Source organism: Coffea arabica, chromosome 4c (genome assembly GCF_036785885.1).
Source record: "Coffea arabica cultivar ET-39 chromosome 4c, Coffea Arabica ET-39 HiFi, whole genome shotgun sequence".
Lineage (NCBI taxonomy): Eukaryota > Viridiplantae > Streptophyta > Magnoliopsida > Gentianales > Rubiaceae > Coffea > Coffea arabica.
Window position 1 is genome coordinate 687,965 of NC_092316.1, and position 24,812 is coordinate 712,776.

Below are 24,812 nucleotides of genomic sequence, written 5' to 3' on the forward strand. Positions count from 1 at the left end.
GTTATCCACATACATACATTGATAAGGGATGTATGGATTCTTTGTCGAGAAGAAGAAGGGAGGAGCCATGTTGGTCCCCCTGCCTCACTCTCACATCACAGGTCAGTCGGGCTGGTTGCTAGCCTGCCTTTCTTCTCTATGAGGAAAAAAAAAAAAGGAAGTCACAAGCCGAAATTACATTTGTAGAACGATAATATTAAGAATGAGACCGAGGCTTGGGATATAGATGATTCCCCTAATTCTTCTAAATTTGTAAAGGATGTTAGCTGCACTTAAAAGCCGAGTACTCTACCGTTGAGTTAGCAACCCGAAGAATAGCATTTCTACTTTCTTGTTGACAACTACGCACTTTTTATCTTAAAAGGTATTTTTCTATGGATTAATTTTTCCTACATGTATACACTATCAATCTTGGATAAATGATAACTGTGCAAAATTTGAATTTGATATCCAACTTTTGCACATGCATTATGAATTTAACGGTGATAGTGTATATACTGTCAGCGTATGTAATTAAGATTTGCCATTTTTCTATACTTATTTCTAAATTTTGAAATATTTTCACCTTATAAAATAGGCATCCAGCACAGACAATATTATTTAAAATCTCTAGCGTTAGTGTTTTGTGTTTGGTGATTTTCAAATTCACAACACATTCTTATTTCCATCGCGTTTTGAATGCGTCAATTACTCACTAACAATTTCCATCGCATTGTGATTTTCAAACTCGCTGACATTTTCTTTCGTGGAAGGAGCTAAATCTGCACATTTCCACTCTAAATCGACACATTGTACGAGCATTGGTACTAATAATATAAGTTATGAAAGCATAGAAGTGATCGAGGAGATGGGAAAATGAATTTAGCATGTCTCTTTATTCATAACCAAAATACATACATAGATAAACTACAACAAAAAAAATGCTTATTTGCCCTTTTTATTTCTTTGGTAAAGAACAATTTAGATGATTTTGATTCTGATCACCACTCAAGACCATGACATAACATGCTCTTGGACCATGAATTACTGATAAAAAAAATTTATAAATTACTTGCCAACACAACTCTCCTACTCGCACTTGACCATGCATGCTTTTTTTTTTCTTTCTCTACCCACAGTGGCAAAATAATAATAATAATAATAAAAATGGCCCACATCTGAACTTGCACTGCGTGACTTGCTACTGTTTAACACCGTGGCATGTGAAAAATGAAAATGGATCCCTCAGTATAAGACTGCGGTGACAAATTTTTTGTGCTGCTGCTCTTTACATACTATACTAGTGCTACTGATCAAAGACTAAACGTGCACTTTTTTAGTGAAAAATGCAACCAATTTCAAGTTGGTGGTAAATTAAGACATCTGCACCCTTGCAGCCATGGCTGCACATAGACTGGGCTGTTTCTTCATCCTGCAAATTCCGGTTGCGGTGCTGCTGGTGTTAGATGGAATTGCAGCTGCAGCGGGCAGTGAATACCGCGGGAAGCCCCAAAAGAAGCCCGGTGGTGGTGGACCTGGCGGAACAGCTGCCACTGCTCTCTTCTTCTTTGGCGACTCTTACTTTGATGCAGGCAACAACAACTACATTAACACCACTACACTTGACCAGGCAAATTTTTGGCCCTACGGGGAATCCTACTTCAGCTTCCCAACCGGAAGATTTTCCAACGGCCGTTTAATATCAGATTTTATTGGTAAGATATCAGATTTTTCTAATACTCCTGAGTCAAGACTGATCAATTGTATATCTCATGCAACGAGTCTCTTATTGAGTAGTTTTAGTGCTTACTGTTGTTGCATCTTACTAAATGTTTTTTTTTTCCTTTTCTTTTCTTGGTCCTAGCCGAATATGCGAAACTGCCACTGATTCCGCCGTTTCTGCAGCCGGGAAACCAAGAATACCGGAATGGAGTAAACTTCGCATCGGCTGGAGCGGGCGCTTTGGATGAGACCTTTCGGGGAGCGGTAATGTATTCAATTCACACCTTTCATGCAAACAAATGTCTTTTCACTTTCATCTTCATACATATACATGCTGCTGCCAAAATGCCACCATACTCTTATTGGTGTTAGGTTTCTAACAGCGACGGCTATCACAATTTTGCGCTAACTACTAAATTTACAATTGAAGCTGCATGTTTGCCTTATTCATCAATCTGTTTATCACTCTGTCTGTGTGTCTTTTCTGGTGGAAACATATGAAAAAGACGAACTTGCTAGCCGTCACCCTCTTGTCACTGCTGCTATTCGATTAGACTCGAAGTAGTCTTCTTCGGATAGTGGTAGCTTATGGTAACAATACGAAAGTTGGGATTGATTCATTTGCTGCACTAAATTACCGGCGGATAGGCAAAAGCAAGAAAAAATGTTTTTCTTGCTACAATATATGTAATTGGCATATAAGGGCATGTATAGGTGGGGACATCATCATCAAATATCCGTAATTCAGGTGGCAAAGCTTGATGAGTGAGTAGGTTAGGTTCGGTTCCATTTGTGCATTTTCACCTTTTCTTCCCGAGTGTGTGTGTGTGTGTGTGTGGTGTTGTTGGACTGCCTACCTCTGAAGCGGGGCCCTTGATAGCAAATTTCGGACGGGATTGTTGCCAAGATCAGGCCAGGCCCAATATACAAAAAACAGAGTAGTCTCTTGGACATCCGAGGAAAAATGTCCTCTCTCTCTCTCTCTCCACACCACATGGAGGTGGTCCACGGAGTTTCTGAAGAGTAACCATTCCAGGTTCGGCTTTTTCCAGGAAAGCACCTCTTCCATTCAAACGCTGCGCTTGTCTCATTGTTACGTTAATTTCAACCGGTCTCTTTTCCCGTGCCCCATTGATGAGTTTGCGCCATGCTGGGGACGGATGGACTTGGGATCTCTCCGGCTGAACTTTGGTCCACCTCCGTTGAGTTGCATAAACTGATGTAAACATGAATTTTGTGAATTCATATAATTAAATCACAATTGCATTAGAGTCACGTGAATTAATACCAAAAGTTATAAGAATTACGTTAATTGGACAAAATCAATAATCAACTGAACAGACCCCCTTGTGCAGCAGACGGCTCTTCTTCTTTCATTGATTTTTAGCTTTCGCTGTTGTCCACAGAGCAGAAATTGAAGTGATGTTAGTAGTCCAAACTTTTGGTTTCCACCGAGTTGGTCCTTTTGGTACTGCAGAACTCTCTTCATGCATGCACGTGTTGGGTTTCTTTTGTGGGAGTTGGATTTGTTGGTCTGACCAATATTAGACAGTCTAGAAAATAATTATGGTTGGACTTGGATTGGTCTTTTTATCTTCTCCCTCCTAACTTCCTTTTTTGTAAGACGTTCATATTTCAGGTGATTGGCCTCAGGACGCAGTTACGATACTACACCAAGGTGAAAGCATGGTTAAGACACGAGTTAGGGGACGTGGAATCCAACATGATACTATCAAGAGCTGTGTATTTGTTTAGCATTGGGACGAATGACTACACAAGCACTTTCCTTACCAATTCTACCATGCTGGCCAACTCCGGTTCTCCTTCAAATTACGTAGGGATGGTGATCGGTAACTTGACATCAGTGGTCAAAGTAAGTTGATCCCATCCAATCATTAAAGGATACGTTGCTTTTCAATATAGCTTGGGTTTCTGTATATAATACTCCTATATAAATGTAATATATATGGGTAATGACTGATTGTCCTTTTAGCAGGCAATATACGATAGAGGCGGAAGAAAATTTGGTTTCCTCAATTTAGGGAGCTTGGGTTGTCTACCGGGGCTTAGAATCCTACAATCCCAGACAAAAGGAGATGGCTGCTTCGAAGAAGCTTCAAGGTTAGCAAATTTACATAATCGGGCACTCTACAACTTCTTGTCAAAAATGGAGGATCAATTGCAGGGGTTCAGATATTCAATTTGCGACTTCCATGGTGCTCTAAGACACAGAATGGATCACCCCTCCAGATTTGGTATCCGCTCTCGATCTTCCCCTATATAATATATATATATTGACACAATCAAGATGTGTCCATGCATGCATGCATGCTTGTTTGAGATATGTAAACCAATTAAGTGTCTTATATATGTTATGTCGGTACAAGTGTGCAAGCGTTTCGTGATATCTTTTAATCAAATTGACATTGATTAGTCTACACTTTGGGAACTTTCAATGTAGTAGTAGAGTAGAATGACAAAAAGTAAGCTTTGTCAATGATGGAATGGACAGGATTCGAGGAAGGGAGAGCAGCATGTTGCGGAGCAGGACGATATAAAGGAATATACAGCTGTGGAGGGAAGAGGCCTATGGTGAAGGATTTCGAGCTGTGTGAGAATCCGAAGAGATACGTGTTTTGGGATTCTTATCATCTCACTGAGAGGGTCTACAGGCAGATGGCATCAGAAATGTGGAATGGATCCAGGAGAAGGGGGCGGCCTTACAGTCTCAAGCTCAAGGATTTACTCCGATGCTAAATTCACCACACCAAAATGTTTCTGACTGACTACAATACATATATAGCGTTGTTATGAATGACCCTCTCAATTAATACTATGTTTAGATTACTGATCGAGACAAGATTATTTTGACAAGTATAGTACTCCATGGAGCAATTTACCCAATTTTGTGGAAACGAGTTTACTGTTTATATCCATCTTGATCTCTTCTAATTAAGGTCAAACTGTTGGCTGTCAATTTCATGCAAATGCGGGAAGCTGTAATTGAAAAAACGTGCAAGCAAGAATCTATTTTGTGTACATGTTGCTTTGGTTCATATCGTAGTAGACAACAATACATCTTTTTTACTCTAAACTTTTAATTTCTTTTTGGGGGTAAGGAATTATATATCATGCTGCAATACATATATATATGTATATATATCTCACACTAGCAGCTGTAACTAATCCGTGAGAAAAGAGTTCAAGATGTTTCTCACTTAGTATTTGTTTATTTATTTATTTTCAAGACAACTTACAAAAAATATATATATTTCCTGCAAACAATTTTGTGGTCTGGAATCGATAAAACCTGGCACCCTCCCGTGAAAATAAAATTTAGTCCCACCGTATGGAGGAATTCTTTGACCGATTAGAAACAATAATAAATTTGCCAAGAGGCCACAGAAGGAGACGGGGAACGAGAGAAGAAGACAACAATTACAAATAACGCTGTTGACCAGTACAATGAACCTTGCAGAAATTTGAACCTTGCAGATCAAGTTAATTTCAAAAGACATTGAAGAATACGTCTGAGTTGACTCCGGAATGGTATGCAGTATCTTTATTAATGTTTTAAACCCCCAAAAAAAAAAAAATTTTTTTCCAATCCTTATGTGTATTGGTCTTCTCGTAACTAATGCTACTCGTGAACAAATGCCCTGTCTGGCAAGTGAGTTTTTTGCGTGTTTGTTTAAAACTTTACTGTAATTTACTATAGAAATTTTTAAAAAAATTTTTGAAGTATATTTTTTTATAAATATTTTAAAGTGTATAGTTTAAAATCTTTGAGAAATTTTTTGAGGTTTCTGTAGTTAAAACTTTTAAAAAACTTAGGAAAAAGCTTGTCTGCCAAACAAAGCCGAGATTTCAATTCTCTGTCATTTCACAGGAGATTAACCAAAAGATGCATACATACGCTAGGACCAAAAGATGCTAAACGATGGTTGTTTTTTTTTAATTTATTTATTGCTGTTTGTACCACCACAACTTCGATAATTTAATGCTACAAAAGACTCCGCCTTGAATTTTAAAACATTAACATGTACGATTTGCACATGAGTTCCCTCAACTCAGTGTTGCTTGAGATTAAAAGGTAAAAGTGGGTAGCATGAACAAATTGGAGGGGATAGTGAGGTTATTTAATTTTAACTTTTACAGTTAATCAATGGTGGTTTGGCACCTCTAAAATAACGCTTGGGGATTATTAAAGATGAAAGTCGAAGAAAGTTGAGTTATCACTAATTAGCCTACAGGAATTAAATTTGTGATAACAACGGGCTTAATATAAGGTAGAGAGAACAAAAAGTTCCTGAAAATGGAAAAAGAAAAAAAGACTGCCTCCCGAGTTGAGCAAGTGTTAGAGAGCCCAATTAGCCCAATGCAGCCCACCAACAAAGCCAAACCAGAGAAAGGGGCGGCCCGTGAGGACCATGCCTGCCAATCACGTAAATGGGGAGTAGAGTGGGTCACTCCATAAAAAAACAAGTAAATAAATAAATGAAAAGGAAGTAGTTGATCCCTCTCTTATAAAGAAAGTTTAGATACAGGAAATCTCTGCAAAATTCTGCAAGTAAATAATTAGCATTAGTTTAGATCTAGGAAACCCGCCAAAAAGTTGTGCAAGTTAAAGAAAGTTTAGATACAGGAAATCTTTGCAAAATTCTGCAAGCAAATAATTAGCATTAGTTTAGATTTAGGGAACCCGCCAAAAAGTTGTGCAAGTAATCATGGAATGCAGTATCACTCTAATGAATTCCGCAAGAAATTACGGAATCCACTGTCAATCTTTATATTCTGCATGACAAGTTTAGTAGAATTTCCATGTTAAGCTTTAGGTCGGCTTGTTTCCTCCCTATAAATTCCTGCAATTGCATGCGTCGCCTACCGCGTTCTATTCTCCCTTTGCAGCTTTCTACTCTGTTTCTCTTGTTATTTTTTCACGTAAGTTTTGACAACTTCAATCCTTCTGCTTAAGTAGATCTTCCTTTGTTCTCACTTTTTTTCTTCTTCCCGTTTCTTTTGGGTGATTCTTTGGTCATTGGTTCTCAATTTGCATCGTTGCATGCCTTAAATCAGTGCCTTTATGTAGTTTGTCATAACTTGCAATCTTCTTCTCACAGGATTTTAGCCAAGCCCATGATCATCCAATGGTCATGCATAAACTGGCCCTTCCACTTTTGCTCTTGTGTGTTTAAAGATATTTTGAGAAACAGGGGAAACAATAAATACTATAGTAGTAGATTTTTAGTCAGTTCTATGCATGTGCTTTCAATGCTAATCAAAAGTTGCTGTTTTTACTGTGCAATAACTTGTGTTCTTCGAGATGCTTCTATTATGGGGTTTCCTGTTATTGCTTCTTTATCTCTTAATATAGATTCACATTTTTTGTTGCATAATCTATCAACGCTCAGAAGGGGTAATCATATAGACCAAGTTTATTGTGTCAAGGGCAGTTTTGGTTACCCCGTCCGGTTTCTTGATCTCAGCCTCTAATCACTGGGTCCTTTTTTTAATAAACTTTTTTTTTTCTTTGAACAGTCTATGTCGGATGATTTTGTCAACTTAACATTTTAAAAAAGTTTCTTTTTTTTCCCTATTGAATCCCCTGTGGCCTTCCAATCCTTATTTGCCTTAGTTCTCTGCAGTTTGTTCGTTGCTCAAACTTAGGACCACCATGGCACAAAGCCTCCGCGAACGTATTGATGCTGGCAGCACAGAGATATCATTGTTCCTGTCAAGGTCTATTTCAAATTTTGCCATTGAGTGGTTCAAAATCACTAGATGTTAGAGTAAATATTTGACTACTTATAATTGCTCGTGGTGATTTTCATACTGTAGGATTACAAGCCATGGAAAAGGAATCTTAAAGTCGAATCAGCTTCCGGCTGGATTGGAAGGAACTTGCAACAAATGCGAGTGCAACAACAAACGCGATAATGAATTCAAAGAACTTTTAAAGTCCATACAGGTGAAACTGATTCATACTTAACGTACTGCAACGAGATGAGTCAATCAAGATTTCTGTAAATACATGCCAGATTTGACAAGTTGTTTTACATGTGTGATCAGGAAGCGCTTGTGTTGCCTCCCTTGATTGCGCTTGCAATTCGTTTGAGGCCTGGTGTTTGGGAATATGTTGGTGTCGATGTTAATGACTTTCATGTTGAAGAAATGACTGTAAAGGAATATTTGCATTTCAAGGAGGAGCTGGTGGCCGAAGAGTATGGTTCTTTCCTTTTCCTTGTCACTTCTCAAAGTTAATGATCTAATATGTCCCTCCAATTTGATTTGCTTGAGCATTTTATCTATGCAGCAGTAGTAGCCCTGTCCTTGAGCTGGACTTTGAACCATTCGCTGCATCAGTTCCCAAGCCAACTCTAACGAAGTCGATCGGCAACGGAGCTGAGTTTCTTGGCAAACATATTTCTGCCTCCTTGTTCCATGACAAAGAGAGTATGGCCCCTCTTCTTCTTGAGTTTCTTCGATCCCATCACTACAAGGGCAAGGTAAACTATCACGATCAACCGCATGTGAAATTTAATTGCAATACAAAATGCTAGATTTTCGTTGTGCTTAAATCTAAATAGATACATATATACTTCATGTTTTAAATTTGTTTTTTGCTCTAACATTATTGTACAGACAATGATGCTCAATGATCGGATAAAGAACCTTAATAACCTGCAAGATGTCCTGCAAGAGGCTGTAAAATATCTTACACAGCTACCTCCAAAATCACCATATTCAGAATTTGAAAGCAAGTTTAAAGAAATTGGATTGGAACGAGGGTGGGGCGATACTGCTGAAAGCGTGCTGGAAATGATCTCCATGTTCTTGGATCTTTTTGAGGCTCCTGACTCATCTACCCTTGAGAAATTCCTAGCGAGGGTTCCTACAGTTTTCAACGTTGTCATTCTTTCCCCCCATGGTTACTTTGCACAAGAAAATGTGCTGGGCTATCCTGATACTGGAGGCCAGGTATGTTATTGAGAATAATCTCCTGGCTTTTTGCAACTTAATAATCAATTTTTGGTGGCTTGCACCAGTAAATTACCGTTTCTACATTTTCAGGTCGTTTACATTTTGGATCAAGTACCTGCAATGGAGCGTGAAATGCTTAAAAGAATTAAGGAACAAGGACTTGATATCAAACCGCGTATTCTCATTGTTAGTGTTGCATAAAAGTTGTGAAATTCTGTTTTTATTCTTGATGTCGCATTTCATTAGCAAAACTGAACAAATAAATAAAAACCGATCTGGTTCTCTTTTTTTTTAGGTAACTAGGCTGCTACCTGATGCGGTTGGTACCACTTGTGGACAACGCCTGGAGAAAGTATTTGGAACAGAGCACTCTCATATACTTCGAGTCCCTTTTAGAACAGAGAAGGGTGTACTTCGCCAATGGATCTCTCGCTTTGAAGTTTGGCCATACATCGAGACTTTTACTCAGGTAAGACGTGTCATTTTGTTTTCATTTTCAATCCCCTTGAGTGCGTTTCTTACGATATTAAAATCTGTTTTGACAGGATGTTGCGAAAGAAATTTCTGCAGAACTGGGGGCCGCGAGATTTGATCATTGGTAATTATAGTGAGGGAAACCTTGTTGCCTCCTTGCTTGCTCACCAGTTTGGTGCTACGCAGGTCCGTGCTCTGTTGCTTGTCACTCTCGTTTGTTGTTCTATTTGCATCACCCTGCTTCAAACGGAATTGAACTTTTACTTGGTTTCGCAGTGTACAATTGCTCATGCTTTGGAAAAGACGAAGTACCCTGATTCTGATGTTTACTGGAAAAAATTCGACGAGAAGTATCACTTTTCAAGCCAATTCACTGCTGATCTTATTGCAATGAATCACACAGATTTCATTATCACTAGCACTTTCCAGGAGATTGCTGGAAGGTAAGAGTGCACGTCTTTGCTAAAAATGATCTAGTACTTGGGTTTTTTCGTCACCTTCTTAATTTAATTAATTGCGCTACTATAACATTTCCAGCAAGGAGACCGTGGGACAGTATGAAAGCCATAAGGCCTTCACAATGCCAGGGCTGTACAGAGTTGTCCATGGCATTGATGTTTTTGACCCAAAATTCAACATTGTCTCTCCTGGAGCTGATACGAAGATCTACTTTCCGTATACAGAGAAGAACAAGAGACTGACAGAATATCATCCTGAAATTGAGGAGCTACTCTTTAGTGATGACCAAAATGAGGAACACCTGTAAAATCTTCTGATCCTTTCACCACTTTGCTTTTATTTGTTTTGTTACCTAACTAGTGGAAAAGTTCTAATTGAGGAAAAAAAATGTGTCGCAGATGTGTTCTGAAGGACAAGAAGAAGCCCATTTTGTTCACCATGGCAAGACTGGATCGCGTGAAAAATCTGACAGGAATTGTAGAATGGTATGCTAAGAACACCCGGCTAAGGGAATTGGTGAACCTTGTTGTGGTTGGTGGGGACAGAAGGAAGGAATCCAAAGACTTGGAAGAGCAAGCTGAGATGAAGAAGATGTATGAGCTCATAGAAACCTACAATTTAAACGGCCAATTCAGATGGATTTCTTCTCAGATGAATAGGGTCAGGAACGGTGAACTGTACAGATACATTGCTGACACGAGAGGAGCATTTGTGCAGCCTGCATTCTATGAGGCTTTTGGCTTGACTGTTGTCGAGGCCATGACTTGCGGTTTGCCTACCTTCGCAACCATCAATGGTGGCCCTGCTGAGATCATTGTCAATGGGAAGTCTGGTTTCCACATTGATCCATATAAGGGTGAGCAGGTTGCAGAGGTGCTGGTCGACTTCTTTGAGAGGTGCAAAGAAGATGCTTCCTATTGGGAAACCATCTCATCAGGAGGCCTGAAACGTATACAGGAGAAGTAAGCAGCAGCCTACTCATTTGACTTTTAAGCTACGAAAATATTACTCGTTAAAACATCAGTTCAGTTAAATTTTTTCTTTTTTCTTTTTTTTAAAAAAAAAAAACCCATATTCTGAACCTTATCAATCTTCATCTGCAAAAGGTATACATGGCAAATTTACTCGGACCGTATTTTGACACTGGCTGGTGTTTATGGATTCTGGAAAGAAGTCTCCAGGCCCGATCGCCTTAAAATGCAGCGCTACCTTGAAATGTTTTATCTTCTCAACTACCGAAAGTTGGTGAGTTACTATTCCACAAATTACGCACGCACTTTCCAACGTTGTTTTATGCTCTCACCTTTGGCTCTTATTTTGTTCTTTGGATTGTTGTGTGTTTCAGGCTGAATCGGTTCCTGTGGCCAAGTGAATAGATGAAAGCAGATGAGGCTCTGGTTTCTCTTCCGTGCCGTCGTACACGAGCCTCAACAGGAGAATGTTGAAGAGGACTTGGACCGAATAAACTTAGCCCAGAAGCTAATAACTATAAATTATGGATTCGATCTTCTTAGGTCTATTTTTTTTTGTTTGTTTGTTTTCGTTTTCGTTTTCCTTTCCGGGTCTTTGTGCTGGAAACGAATAAAAGATTTTCAGATTCTAATAAAATTTTATATGCTATTCATGTCGTTTATTTGCTTTATGCCGTTGTTGAGCTTCAACGAATGCGTTCGAAAGCAAGCAAGAAAGATGTGGTGCGGAAATTTATTGCACATTCGCCGATGTAATGAACTTACTAATTGCATCGGAGTCAGTAAACAAGAACGATTAACAACCGTTAACCATTTTTGGATTTAGTAGCCGTCTCATCTTTTTGCTAATCATTGCAAGCCCAAGTACACATCTTTTTATCCGATCTAATAAACATAAATTTCTTAAACGCCTGTCGCTCTCCCAAAAACAGTCAAAGCAACTGACGGCCTAAATTTCGTTTAAAAGTGAATCAGCCCTAAAATTCTCAAGTGGAAGTTTCCTTTATGTTCCCCAAAAGGATCAATTCGCAAGCGAATAAATGCCACTTGTACCTTGTCCATTTTGTTTTTTAACGTTGAAGTCTTTGTCCAGAGCGTAATCTTACGTACACACTTGCACATGGATGCCATGATTAACATCTAATTAATTTATACTCTGCTGCCTTTCCACACGGACCAAAGATAGGGAAACACGAATTTTGTCTACTGATTATGAGATATTGTAGCCGCTGTTACCGAAGAAGACGTTTCAGCATCCTTAATCATTTAAATTCTTTCTAAAATAGTATATCTTTTTTTTCATTTTTTTATGGTACCCGTGCGATATATTCCACAGTCAAAAATATAACGCTTTGATGCCTTAAACCTATAGGGTGATAAAAGCTTCGAAAATACACGTTTTGCCCCCTCAAGTGAATTATGTTTGCACTTTTAATTTTGACCAACCCATATGCACATTTTTCTTCCCAAGTGTCTTCCTGTTTTCTCAATCATCAACTTTTCATTTATTGCATTTTCTTATTATATATTCATCATAATTTTTTTCTTCTACATGATGTGATGTTGGACAGCGATTTATTTCAAAAAAAAAAATTTTAACATTAAATTTTTGGCTAATTCAAAAAATTGACAATTGTGATTCTTATTAGTGTTTTATATATATACATATTAGGTAAAATAAAATTCAGTAGTAGTCACCACAAGAGCAGGCGTACGATAATTGAACCGGAGGATGGAGATGAGGCTGAGGTAGGACGTTCAACATGATAGCATACTTTTTTATATTTGTCGAATACGATAGACCTATTCTTACTCTATACTGTAGAGAGGGGGTGATCCAAGGGGAAAATTCGAGAGAACTGAACTACTATCGATTCAAACGGATGAATTTTTAAACATTGCAGGAATTCCTTGACCTATGCTCAAGTAGAACTTTAAGACTCTCTTGATTGATGGTCAGCTACTTTAAGAATGGAATATTATAATGAACACATAAGAAGAAAATGCAACCATTTAAAAAATTGAGGAACTGCGAAACTTGGGGGTAATATAGAAAGTTGCAAACTTCATTAAAAGCAAAAGGAATTATGTCATGGCCTTAAGCCCCGACCCAAGGGCGTGCGTGCTTTCCCCCTTGCTAGCAAGGGAGAAAGCCCAAGTTACATGAACCCGAGGACTCGTTCTCTGAAAGGGCAGCAGGTTGGATTCTCCAACTTTTGCATACGAACCCTCCATCCCAATTGTCTCAACTGGATGCTATAAGGGCCCCGTAGCACCGAAGTCGCGAACGGGATATAGCCCAAAGTGCATGCTTTCCCCCTTAGCCCGGGTTACATATGGGGCGGTAAGCGATACCATCCCATAGGTTCAAGGGAGGTGTTGTTAGCCGTATTATATTCATATTCGTTTCCCTTAGCATTATGTCCAACCTGCACTCCAAATTGCTGGCTGATCATTAATAAGTATATTTTCATTAATTGTTGCCAATTTGTTGCCGACTGAAAACATGAGAGGCACTATCGTGACTCTCTTTCATAAACGCTTTATATTGATTCATTGTCCAAATATCCCGAGGAAAAGGGGTTAAAAAAAAGAGATAAACAAAAAATGTAACTAACTACCGTGGAAAGATACAACAATTCATAAGAAAGTCAAATGCTACTTATATTCAATGTCCAATTTGAGCCTCAATTTTCTATTTCAGCCGGCATGCACGTATGCTTGTGGAATTAAGCATCCGTTGAACCAGTACAAGACTCCAATTCTTCAACTTGCAAGTCTTACAATCCCGTCGGATTGTTTTCATCATGATCGTGACCCCCTCTTCTTAATTTGGTGATTCACTGTTTGATCCTGGAAAATAATCAACTCAACTACGTACAGATTTCCAGGCCAACTTTGCCCCGTACGGAGAATCTTTCTTGATCTCGGGTGATCGGCCTTAAAAAGCAGTTGTGGTATTTTGACGAGGCCGATAAAGAGTTGAGGTGGAATCTTGGTACCAGAGGAGCGAGACAAGTCTCAGCGCAGGGGGTAACAATGATTACTAGAGCGTTGTCTCCACAAATGCGAGCATATTTAACTTGTATACCCCAGAAGATCATATGTAGCAATGGTGGTGGGAAACATTACAACTGTTATCAAGGTAAAATTAAATGCAGGGCATCTTCTACTCGTCTGAACTGTGGGTGCACTGGAATACTGGATTTAGGAAAAAAGGAGAGTTACTACTGCGTGCTAGATACCTTGTGGATCTCTGCTAGCTAGTATTGATTAGAGCAGCATTGCATAAACAGGAAATATTCAAGAAAGGTGGGGAGGAAATTTGGAGTAGCGAATTTGGGACCTTGAGAGCTGCCAACGCGGCTGCGGGAGGAAATGGAGGGTTCGCGGGAACAGGTCACACAGCTTTGGCCAAGTTACACAGCGGCTTGCTTTCCTAAAAACTCCAGCAGCTGCAGAAGCATCTCAAAGGTTTTTCGCATTCATGTTTTGACTTCTTCAACCGGCTGTTGGCGGAGCTCATGTGCACCGTACCGGACCCCTAACGTTACGGGGCCTCTCAATCTCAACTCACTTCTCCGTTTCCGGCTCCAGCTTGCTTGCTAACCGAGGATATAGTTACATTCCTATTTGATTTCATTTTTTTGGTCTACGAAGAAGCGCTGAGCTTCCTCGGACCGAGCTGAACTGATGAGCTCGAGGTGCTGATGGGAGAGCTGGTCCTCAGCCTGCAAAACAAACAAGAATGAACTAGAAGAGGGGGCCCGAGGATTGTCCCCGAGGGCGCTCCGACGGTCAAGTTAGTTTTCCGGTGAGTAGAGTTCACGGGAAGTAGGAACAACCGGGAGTAATTTGCCAATAGTGAGCGTACCTTGTACAGTCGATGTGTGTTACCTTTTATACCTGCTAGGGGAGTCCGACCTCCGCACGTTCCGGGACCTGCCCAGAATAGCCCCCTATCCCGCGTTCAGGGGGATCGTCCCCGACCTCTTCGGGATGGATCCTCGCCCCCTTCAGGAGCCCTAGCAGCGCGGCGCAGGACAACCGTCAGGGGCCTGGGGCCGAGGTCCAGCTCGGCCAAGCCTGGGCTGCCACGTGTCTAGGCCCAGGATGGGCCTCTGCAGTCTACATCTCCGGACTCGTTGAATTTGTTCTTACTACAATTTTGAATTGTCATGTAGCATAAACAAATAAATCCAGACTTGCTATTTGCTATGACTACTGCAAAGAATACATCTCGGGATGTGTCTATTTAGAGTGGTGCTTTCATATTTTATTCATTTTCATCTCAATTAATGGGGTTGTTTATCTCTGACATGCAGATGCACACGAGAAGCTGGAAATTTCAAGATTTTTTAGTGCAATGCTAGTATCTCTATCAGATACTACTACATGTTTGTTGAATTCATGTTTGTTGAATTCATAGTCTATTGCTTCTTTTCTTTTTTGGTATCAGTTGGGAATAGGAGTACAACACATAAATGTTGAGACAAATTCTACAATAATAGTACGCTAAAACTGCCAAAACAAAAGGTGAGATTGAAACGAAAATAAAAGTAATTGGGAACTGCTAAACTAACACTGCTATGCTTCCTGGAGCATATTGTCAATATTAGTTACTTGTTAAACTTTTACAAAATTCAATTAATAAGATAGCTTTATCAATGATATCATAATTATAAATGGAAAGGGATGGGTTAAGTGGTTTTGGGCACTTGGATCCTCGGTGACATGCTAATAATGCTAATTTTTTATTAAAAAAAAAATTTATTAGCAAGAGGACACAATTATCACAATCATCAACAGTACTTGTCACAATTATTTTCATCGGGTAACTTGTCGGCAATGCTCGCCGTAAATAGATTTTGGCACAAGGCAGGAAGGACACAAAGGCATACAGGAGCGAGCATGGGAAATTCATGCATTAATCAGCTCCGTTTCTTGATTTTCCTGATTGCTAGTCTCGCCGGCGCGTACCAATCCAATGGCTTTCGCTACCTTTCTCCCAAACCAAGAGTTCCTCTGTTCGTCTTTGGCGATTCAATTTACGATCCAGGCAACAACAACTACATTAACACCACCCCCGATTTCCTGGCCAATTTTTTGCCGTATGGAGAAACTTTTTTCGAATTCGCAACTGGGAGATTTTCCGACGGCCGTCTCATTCCCGATTTTATTGGTCAGGACCCAAAGGATCTTTAACAACACTTCATCGATTTTAGCTTTGTCGTCTTACGTTTTCTCTCTGTATTGCAGCTAAATATGCAAAGCTACCACTAATTCCACCCTACTTCCAGAGTAGCTATCGTCAATTCGTTTATGGGGTGAATTTTGCATCTGGAGGTGGAGGAGCTCTTGTTGAAACCCATGAGGGCAAGGTAATTCATGCAGTAGCTGTCATTGTACTAATTAAGCTTCTCTTCGTGTGATTTTTTTTTTGGGTTATGCTGTTTTTTATTTTTATTTTTTATTTGTTGCCCTTCCCTTCTCCTTGGAAAAGAGAAATAATGGACTATCAGAATCAAAGGTAATCTTAACGGGGGAAAGCAACTAAGTTAAAATCGAGTCGCTGAGGGTTAATTTTCTTGTTTCGGTTTTTCGATGTTCAAAAAACACTCTTTAAATGGAAATCTCGTATATTTGGTTTTTAAAGGGCTATTAATTGATTTGAATTTCAACAAGTGTTAGTACCTCTTAATTAGAGCGTACAGTATAATGCTTTGATCATGTTGCAGGCAATTGACCTAAAAACGCAGTTGAGGTATTTTAAGAATGTTGAGAAGCAGTTGAGGAGGGAGCTAGGTACAGAAGGAACGGACCGATTGCTCTCCAATGCTGTATACATGTTTAGTATAGGAGGCAATGATTTATTGGCCCCAAATCCCATATTTAGCAGCTTTTCTACCGAAGAATATGTTGGAATCATTGTTGGAAACTTCACAGAAGTTCTAGAGGTAACAAGATCATGATGTTAATTCTCATTGCTTATTTTCTCGGAATTCTTGTGTCAAGATGAGGCAAATATCATGACAGGAAGTTTATAAGGCGGGAGGGAGAAAATTTGGATTTCTTAGCTTGTTGCCTTTGGGATGTCTGCCGTATGTTAGAGCTCACAATGCAGAGGGCAACGGGGAGACGTGCGTGAAAGACCTCACGGACTTGGCGAAATCATACAATGCGGCACTTGCTCAGAAATTCAAGCAGCTACAGAAGCAGCTCAAAGGATTTATCTACTCAAATTTCGATTTCTTTAATGCAGTTAGCCAAAGACTTTCTAATCCGTCAAAGTATGGTAATGTCAGGTCGCCATTCACTATATATATCTACATATATTCTGTGGTGCTTACCTGTTTTGCTAATTTGGTTGCATACATGTAAAAGGTTTCAAGGAAGTGAAGAGTGGATGCTGTGGTAGCGGAGCTTATCGGGGAAATTATACCTGTGGAGGGAAGAGAGGAGACGCCGCCTATGACTTATGTGATAATCCTGACGAACACTTCTTTTTTGACTCTTACCATCCATCTGAAACAGCCTACCATCAATTCGCTGGGTTAATGTGGAATGGACCTCCCAGTGTTACGGGACCGCGTAGTCTCAAGTCGCTCTTTGAAGTTTGAGCTCACCAGTTCAGCAAAGATGAGAGCAAAAGGCATCAGAACCACTGAGCTGAGGCCACCACCAAAGTTGGTGGGGCGGGAGGTCAGGAATCAAACCTGCCTCCCACTGTTGGCCATAAAATATGATAAGACGGGTGCGTCGTGCATTTGTTTGGGTCGATAGGTGATTCAGTCCTCTCCGATTTTCTTCCGACCTGTTTAGATCTTTCTCTTCCCGTAACATAGAATAATTGCAAGTCTGTCGTATAAAAAAAAAAAAAAAAAAAGCAAGAAGCATCAGAAACTGGTCAATTTTTTTTTTTTACGCGACGTTCCTGATGATCAATCAAGTTACTTTATAGGCTTGCAGCATCCGAGCGCGAGGAGGAAAACATGAATTGGCTTTACAAAGCAGCCGATAAGAGTTAAAATTGAAGCTTGCCCTTCGGTTTTCGGAGGCCCAAAAAGAGTAGCTGTTCCAAGGTCCAAAAAAACTTGTCCTTGAAAGTCCATGAATCTATCCAAAAACGCATGTTAATCACTGAATACCAAAATATACTCTGCAATGAAAATGTGTTAGTTATATGCGTGCCCTGAATTAATTCTTTGTCCATTGAAGCGATCAGAAGGCTTGATCCTGCCAACCAACAAAGTAATTTGTTTGCATATCATTTCATCATGCTATTGTTCCAGCAAAAAACCACTTTAAGCGTTAGCTGATTTAACATCCATTGGTTTTGCCTTTAAAAAATAAATAAATAAACATCCATTAGGTTGTGAGAGAGAGAAAAAAAATTGTTTTTTGTTTTGGGCCCTTGAAGGGAATAGGAAATGGACATCGAAGAGAAAGGAAGTATGAGGTTCTCCCTTGTAATTAAAAAAAAAAAAGGAAGCAAGTATGAGACGCCTGCAGAAAAGATGAACATGACCTTGGAAAATGAGCAACATCAAAGAAAATTTTCTTTTTCCTTTTTTTCCCACTAGCGAGTAAACTAATTTTATTTTGAGCTGGTCGAGCTCGAGCTCGAGTTCGAGCTTCACAAAATTAACTCGAGCTCGGCTCGATTAGTCAAATCTCGACTCGAGCTCGACTCGTTTGCACCCCTAATTACAGTAATTATTTCAAATAAATCATCCAAATAACCTCTTATCCAAACAAACTAAGTAGTGTGTTTAGATAGTAGATTATTTAGAATAATTTTTTTGAAAAAAAATTGCATCACTTTTTTCATATGATGTATGTAATATATTAAAAAAAGAGTTGGATAATGTGTTGATTATGCGAAATAAATAAATTTTGTCATAAAAAAATTTATTATCCATCTTATAGTCCTTCGTTTTGGTGACCTAGAATTTTTGTATGTGCTTTTACTTGATGCTTAATTCTGTAGAAACTAGAAACTAAAAGCCAGTTAGCAAGAGGCCAGGAAAAAAAAAAAAAAAAAAAAAGAAGCTGGTTGTGCGTCATTCTCGTCCAGCTTTCTCTATCGATCTGTGATTTGTGAGCATGTGAGCCAGTAGCGTCCTTTTTGGCCACGAGTGTAGGTTCCCGTCTATCCACGGAAAACTGAATGACTCATCCGCGAATTTCCTCGCCGTCAACAACTTGTGGTGGAGCGGCGAAACTGCGGTAGCTGACAGGGCGAATCCAAGAAGTGAACGTACATTTTATTATTAGTATCTGTCATGAAACAAATCTTTCATGATTCCTCGAATATATGGTTTTAATAGATTAGGACATTATACCTCACACCTCCTTTTTCTTTTTCTTTCTTTTTCCAAAACACATTTAAAAGAAGATGAGTAAAATAAATTACACTGACCTCTTCTTTAGTTTTAGCGAAAGTCAGGAGGACTTCATTATATCTCATATCATATTAATAATGTACATATAAGTAGGAATTTTGAGGGTCATTTTTTCAATTTATCCAAGCACTTGTTTCCTAATAAATGTACCAAATTTCTAAGCCCCTTTCTTACATGACTGTCACGTCCTTTTCCCACTTTCTTATTGGTTTCGTGAGCTCAACTCATCAAACACACTACTAGTAATTAAAAGAAGCTGATTTCAACTATAAGGCGACCTCTGTTAAAAATAAAACCAATTAATCATTGTCAGTAGTCAGGCCTGCTGGTTGAATTCGATCGAATCCCCATTCATACACATTTCGTCCAGGAAATGAGCGACAAATTAAATACACTACTGCTACTCTAGAAGTTCGACCCAGCTGTCCGAGCCAAATATTCATGTTACACGAGATTCGAACAAGCGATGCAAATTTGACATGCGCACAATTGATGAAAAAATCATGCATGTTACACGAGATTCAGACAAACCATGCTCTGAGTAATAAATTCTTGGTACCGTGTTACCAACGAAAAAACGATTGAACCTTGGATTCCGAATATTCACGGTAGTGACAAAACGTGGCCAACTGGCCGTTTCAATTCGTTCATTCTGGACTGCGGATCAAAAGAGTTTAGTAAAAATGTCGCAGGGGGTGACCGTACATTTACCAAAAACTAGAGATAAATGCAGCGAAGGCAGGTTTTTGCTTTGCTTTAAAAACCGAACCGTTTGCCCCGGGAAGGATTTGGGAAAACCAAAGCACATAGATAGTTGATGTACAAAAATGCTTCTTAGAGATGAAACTGAGCTTGAGCTCGAAGTATGCGTGTTTGGGGTTGGATAGATATTTAGAAAATTTTTTCATATTAAGCTTTGAACACATTTTATAATTATCTTTCATTTTATTGTCACTTTCTAATTTACATGCATCACAATACAAAAATTGTGATAGTAATAAACAACAAAAGTATAGTCAAGTAGTCTTAATGTTTTCAGTTTAGATCCTAATTCTCCATCATCCGTCACCGCCATGGTAGGCCACTATCCCAGCATCGAAAGTTGATAGAGCAGAAATTTGAATGATGCGTCGTCGACATTAGAGCCATGTGAATCATCGCAGCAATGGAGAGAGTCCGTGTCGACATTTTATCTAATAAATACATTGCTTCCAAAAGTCAGGTTTGTAACTTTAGGATTACTACGATTATCCGAGTAGCATATACCATCAAACAAATTATAACTTATTTAACGAGTCGTTTCCAATTTTATATTGTGAATTAATTCATACTTACACATGTGTGACTTAATCTTTAAGACAAGCATATGACTATTGACAGGATCAATCAGGTAGCATTTTTCACCGACACGAGTTCCACTAGCCCGAGCCCTTCTCTTTGCTCTTTTTCTTTTGGAAGGTATGAAGTTTTCTCTAAAAATAGAAATATTTTTTCAATAATTCTTTAATCCAAAAACAAAGAACAGTACTAGTAGTCTGCATCCATCCCCCTTCAGGTTAGGGGCTTTCTTCTCTTTATCCATGCTCAGCTCTCGAAGTCTCAAAGTCCAAACAAAAAAGTCTCAACCAAGGGGCAGGCAGGAGAAGAACACAACCAACACCCCTTCCCACCTATTGCTCTCAGGCACGTGGCGGCAGTGTCGGCTTAGACAACCAGACCAGACAAGGTCCCAATTTTCACGTGGGAGGAGACTTCAAAAATAAATAAATAAACAAAAAAAATGTCATTTTTATTGCCACGTCGTCACCTTGTCCGCATCCATCCACGCATGAGATCCCGATTGCTTGCCACGTTTTGGGACCGGCTTACGACCAAACTGATGCCCATTTCCAACCCGGACTTAATTAACCGTGAGAGTTGAGAGAGAGACATTTATTCATGGGCGTCCGCTAACTAACTATGCGATGTGTCTTCATCTTGTTACCATGTCACATGAGAGAGAGGACCTCCACATCCACATGGTTCATCCCCCAAAAAAAAAAAAGGAAAAATCGGCATCAACCTGGATGTGGATGTGACGTGTCCAAACGTTTACTTTTATCTTTCAATCAGAGGAGAGGGCTGTGTGCGCGTGTTATCGATTGGCTGAACGTTAATTTTTTAGATTACTTTCGAATCGATTTATTCATTAATCTCGAGTGTAATCTAATTGTGTGAGTGTGTGTTTTCTTTCGGTTTCCAGACAAAAAAAATCAGAAAAGAGGGGAAAAAAATTAAAACCCCTTTTCTAAGATAATAATAACAACAATAATAATAAAGATCAATCTTTTATATATTCTATTATGATTGGATTGGATGCATGACAACTAATCAAAATTTAAATTTTACACATATATTGTATATTTAACTGTAATAATATATAAATTATCAGTGTAGTGTGTAGTATAAGACTAACACTGATAATTAATTAATTATAGTAAAAATGTAAAGTGCTAATAAACTATATAATCCATCCATTATATAACAGCATTCCGGCCTTAACAGCCGAATTATTTATATTCATTTGAGCAACCACTTGGCTTACTCAAAGGCAAAAGTCATGCATTTTCATATTGAATTGTGTACTTGTCTGGTATTACCCTCCCACGTGATTAAATTCCATCAAAATTTCAGTTGAAGTGTTTTATTTAAGCCATTCCATGATACCCAATTTTTATTAACTTGGCATGGCATTCTGCATACGGTCTGGTAGGAATACACACTTACTGTCATTAGAAACATTTGATGTCAAGCGGTTAAAAAAAAAATAATGAAGGTAACATGCTGATATTAACCGTTTTATACGTGAAAATTTTGTTTATTGTAGAGGAGATCCCTTTGTAGTTTTTTAACCCAAAAAAAAAAAGTATGAAATTTACTTGATAATGAGATGAACGCGTAAATAAACTGTTTCTAACGTTGAAAATGGGAAAAAAAAAAAAACGAAATTTCTATAGCTTCCCAAGCGAGTACTATGATTCAAGGAAAGTGAGAGCAGTGTCTCTTCCCAAACGAGTACTGCTTGTCACATGACATGACGATAGTCTTCATTTCTATTATTGGGAGGATACAGTATACACTGTATTATAAAGTTTCCTTGAAATCGGATACAGTAATGATTGGGTTGCCGGGTCAATACGACTACAAAAAAAAAAAATGGTATATTGGCATATTCGCCTTTAGGTGGAGATAATTATGGCGTACAAATATACATTTGTTCACATTATTTTAATATTTTCGTGAGACAATTGTGGTTAATTATGCGCGGAAGATCTAGTCATACGCCAATCAGAGTATTACGGTATCCCCTGTAGATGTTGGCCCAATATCTAATCATCCGGAAATTAACACAAAAACTTGCCTGTACGAATTTTCCTCGTTCTTTCCTCAAATTAATTCTCAATAATACATTACATTAAAAAAAAAGGCAAATTATGTGATTAAAATCTCATTATATTATTTTCGGACATTGTTTGGATTGATTTTATTTCAGATAAAATAATTTACTTCACAAATTTCAACCACTTTTTTAAATCTTTTCAATCATTTTTTTATCTCATATATATCACATTATAAAAAATATTATAATAATTATCTCAAATAAATTCGAGTCCAAACAAACTAGAATTCAAATAATTTGCATCACGTAAAATACTCGAACAAAAGGAGGGGCCGGGCTCTTTTGGAGGTACATGACATGGTTCCATCAATCTGATTTTATGTCAAGCTTGTTGAAATTGAAACCAATGACTGGTTCGCATGCTAGGCAATTCCTTCGTTGGAGATAAGAAGTGGACAAAGTCAATAAGACCTGCTTGCGTCGTACCATTGCAAACCCTGTCAATCTTCATCCTTCCCATATTACGATTAAACGATAATAATAATTAGTCAATGACGTCTAAAAGCCATCTTAGCATATTTCAAAGCATCTTTTAGCTCCTTTTTTTTTTTTTTTTTTTTGTGGTTCGCATCTATTAGCTTTCATTTCTTACGCCCGACTTTCTTGTAGTGTTTCCCCCCCCCCCCCCCCCTAAAGGCGTCTTGTTGTATACTTGTATAGTAGCGCTAATTAAGTGAATAAGGATAGTTGAATATAAAATATATATATTTTTGTTACCGCCTTCAATATTATAATCATCACAAAAAAAGAAGCGGAGTCCAAATATTATGGATTAATCTTTCCTACACTAACAGTATATACACTGTCAGCGTTTAATTAATGATAACTATATAAAATTTAAATTTCAAATTCAACATTTGTACATATATCATGTATCTAATGGTGATAGTATATACGTTGTCGGTGTATATAAAATTTATTCAAGTATTATTGCTAACAATAAGTTGTAACAAAGCAAGTAGACCCATACGAGTTTAAAAGATAAATTATGACTACATCATGTTGTGTTTGGAATTTATGTCTCATCAAGTGAAGAATATATTTTATCCTTATCTTGTTTCCGTTTTTAAAGTACTTACTTTAAAATTTCTTAAACACCAAGTATGTATTATTGCGTAATGCGGAGACAATTCAAACTCTACAATGTATTCATATGTGTTGGATGATTTCTCTTGATATATTTTTCAATTACCTTATTACTTCACTCACATTACATCACTATAGTATTCTTTTTTTTTTTTAATAGAAACTTCAATCCAAATGGGCTCGCTATCAAGGCAAAAAAACTTTTCTATGGATTATGTTATTTAAAAACTTGAAATGTATTTGACAAAAATTATATTCTCTTGAACATGAGAAACTTGATATCTAAATTCGCCTGTGACCTATAGCAATTAATCCATTCCATCAAATATATTTTTATTTTGACAATTTGATTATGAATATGATCTTACAAGAAAAGCTAATTAAAGCACATTAACATTACTAGGTGTACAATGCAATCCTTGATATACATACGTACATGAAAATAATACCCATCCATATGAAAAACGCAATCACGTGAGTGTGTTTTGATAGCTCAATTTTGCCAAATAATATTTCGCTTGCATTATAAATACATTTTTCAACTTACATTTTTATTTCACATACATCATATCATAAAAAGTATTACAGTATTTATTTCAAAAAAATTTCAAATCATACTTTATCCAAACACTTTAATTATAGCATTTAAAAACTAATGTAGCAGAGTTGCATTAAAGTTTTCTCAATTTGACTTAGTGCTAGTTTGCTATTTGAGATGATGACCTCTATGGTATAGAATTGACGAAATTGATTGGAGTGAGGTTCAAATATGATACTAGTTGGGATGGATTTGAAATACGCCTCGTGAGAACAAGTAAAGAATTTTTATTGTTTTAAATTGGTGATTCATATGTGTAAATTCATTGTATTGGTGCTATATCACATCCTGCTTGGATTCTTATTGTTTGGATTGAGGGGGAAAAAAGGAAAGAAAAGGAAACAATCAAGTGTTAATTTATTGAAAAAGATAGGAAAAATGTTTTTTAAAAAATTTTAAATTAATTTAAATGAATTTCCCTCCATTTTTACTAGCTTTTGAGGAATAATTATAATTCAACAAAATAACTAGAGTTTTCTCATCAATTTTCCTTCCTTTTCCATCCAAAAAATCAATCCAATCAATGAAAACCAATTCCCTCGAGCTGCCCTTGATCCAACCGGCGCCTAAAATGTGACTCCTTAGTAGTGGCATCCCTGGCTCTTAGTACGAGCCTTTGAGAAAGGTCCATTCAACGCAGCCGCAATCTTGTCCACACAATCATTGTATAGCAGTAAAACACACACAGGTATCAAAAG

General features: G+C 38.1%; 2 protein-coding genes and 1 pseudogene across 4 annotated transcripts; all 3 read left to right on the plus strand.

The window, feature by feature from the left end:
* The first annotated feature begins 1,278 nt into the window (after positions 1–1,278).
* LOC113738832 (GDSL esterase/lipase 5-like) lies at positions 1,279–4,715 on the plus strand. Of its 2 annotated transcripts, none has more exons than XM_027266102.2 (5): positions 1,279–1,694; positions 1,844–1,965; positions 3,341–3,574; positions 3,695–3,956; positions 4,214–4,715. In XM_027266102.2, exons 1-5 carry the CDS (start codon positions 1,379–1,381, stop codon positions 4,456–4,458), a joined length of 1,179 nt encoding a protein of 392 aa, XP_027121903.1. In that variant the 5' UTR covers positions 1,279–1,378; the 3' UTR covers positions 4,459–4,715. The 2 variants fall into 2 exon arrangements, with proteins under 2 accessions (XP_027121903.1, XP_027121904.1); XM_027266103.2 differs by having other exon boundaries at positions 3,698–3,956; positions 4,214–4,713.
* Positions 4,716–7,244: 2,529 nt separating this feature from the next.
* Positions 7,245–11,248, plus strand: LOC113740040 (sucrose synthase-like; annotated as a pseudogene).
* Positions 11,249–15,399: 4,151 nt separating this feature from the next.
* LOC113738693 (GDSL lipase-like) lies at positions 15,400–17,479 on the plus strand. Of its 2 annotated transcripts, none has more exons than XM_027265936.2 (5): positions 15,400–15,768; positions 15,846–15,967; positions 16,325–16,543; positions 16,623–16,876; positions 16,971–17,479. In XM_027265936.2, the coding sequence occupies exons 1-5, from the start codon at positions 15,435–15,437 to the stop codon at positions 17,002–17,004; spliced, it is 963 nt and encodes a 320-aa protein (XP_027121737.2). In that variant the 5' UTR covers positions 15,400–15,434; the 3' UTR covers positions 17,005–17,479. The 2 variants fall into 2 exon arrangements, with proteins under 2 accessions (XP_027121737.2, XP_027121736.2); XM_027265935.2 differs by having other exon boundaries at positions 15,403–15,768; positions 16,623–16,881; positions 16,971–17,399.
* Positions 17,480–24,812: the final 7,333 nt, after the last annotated feature.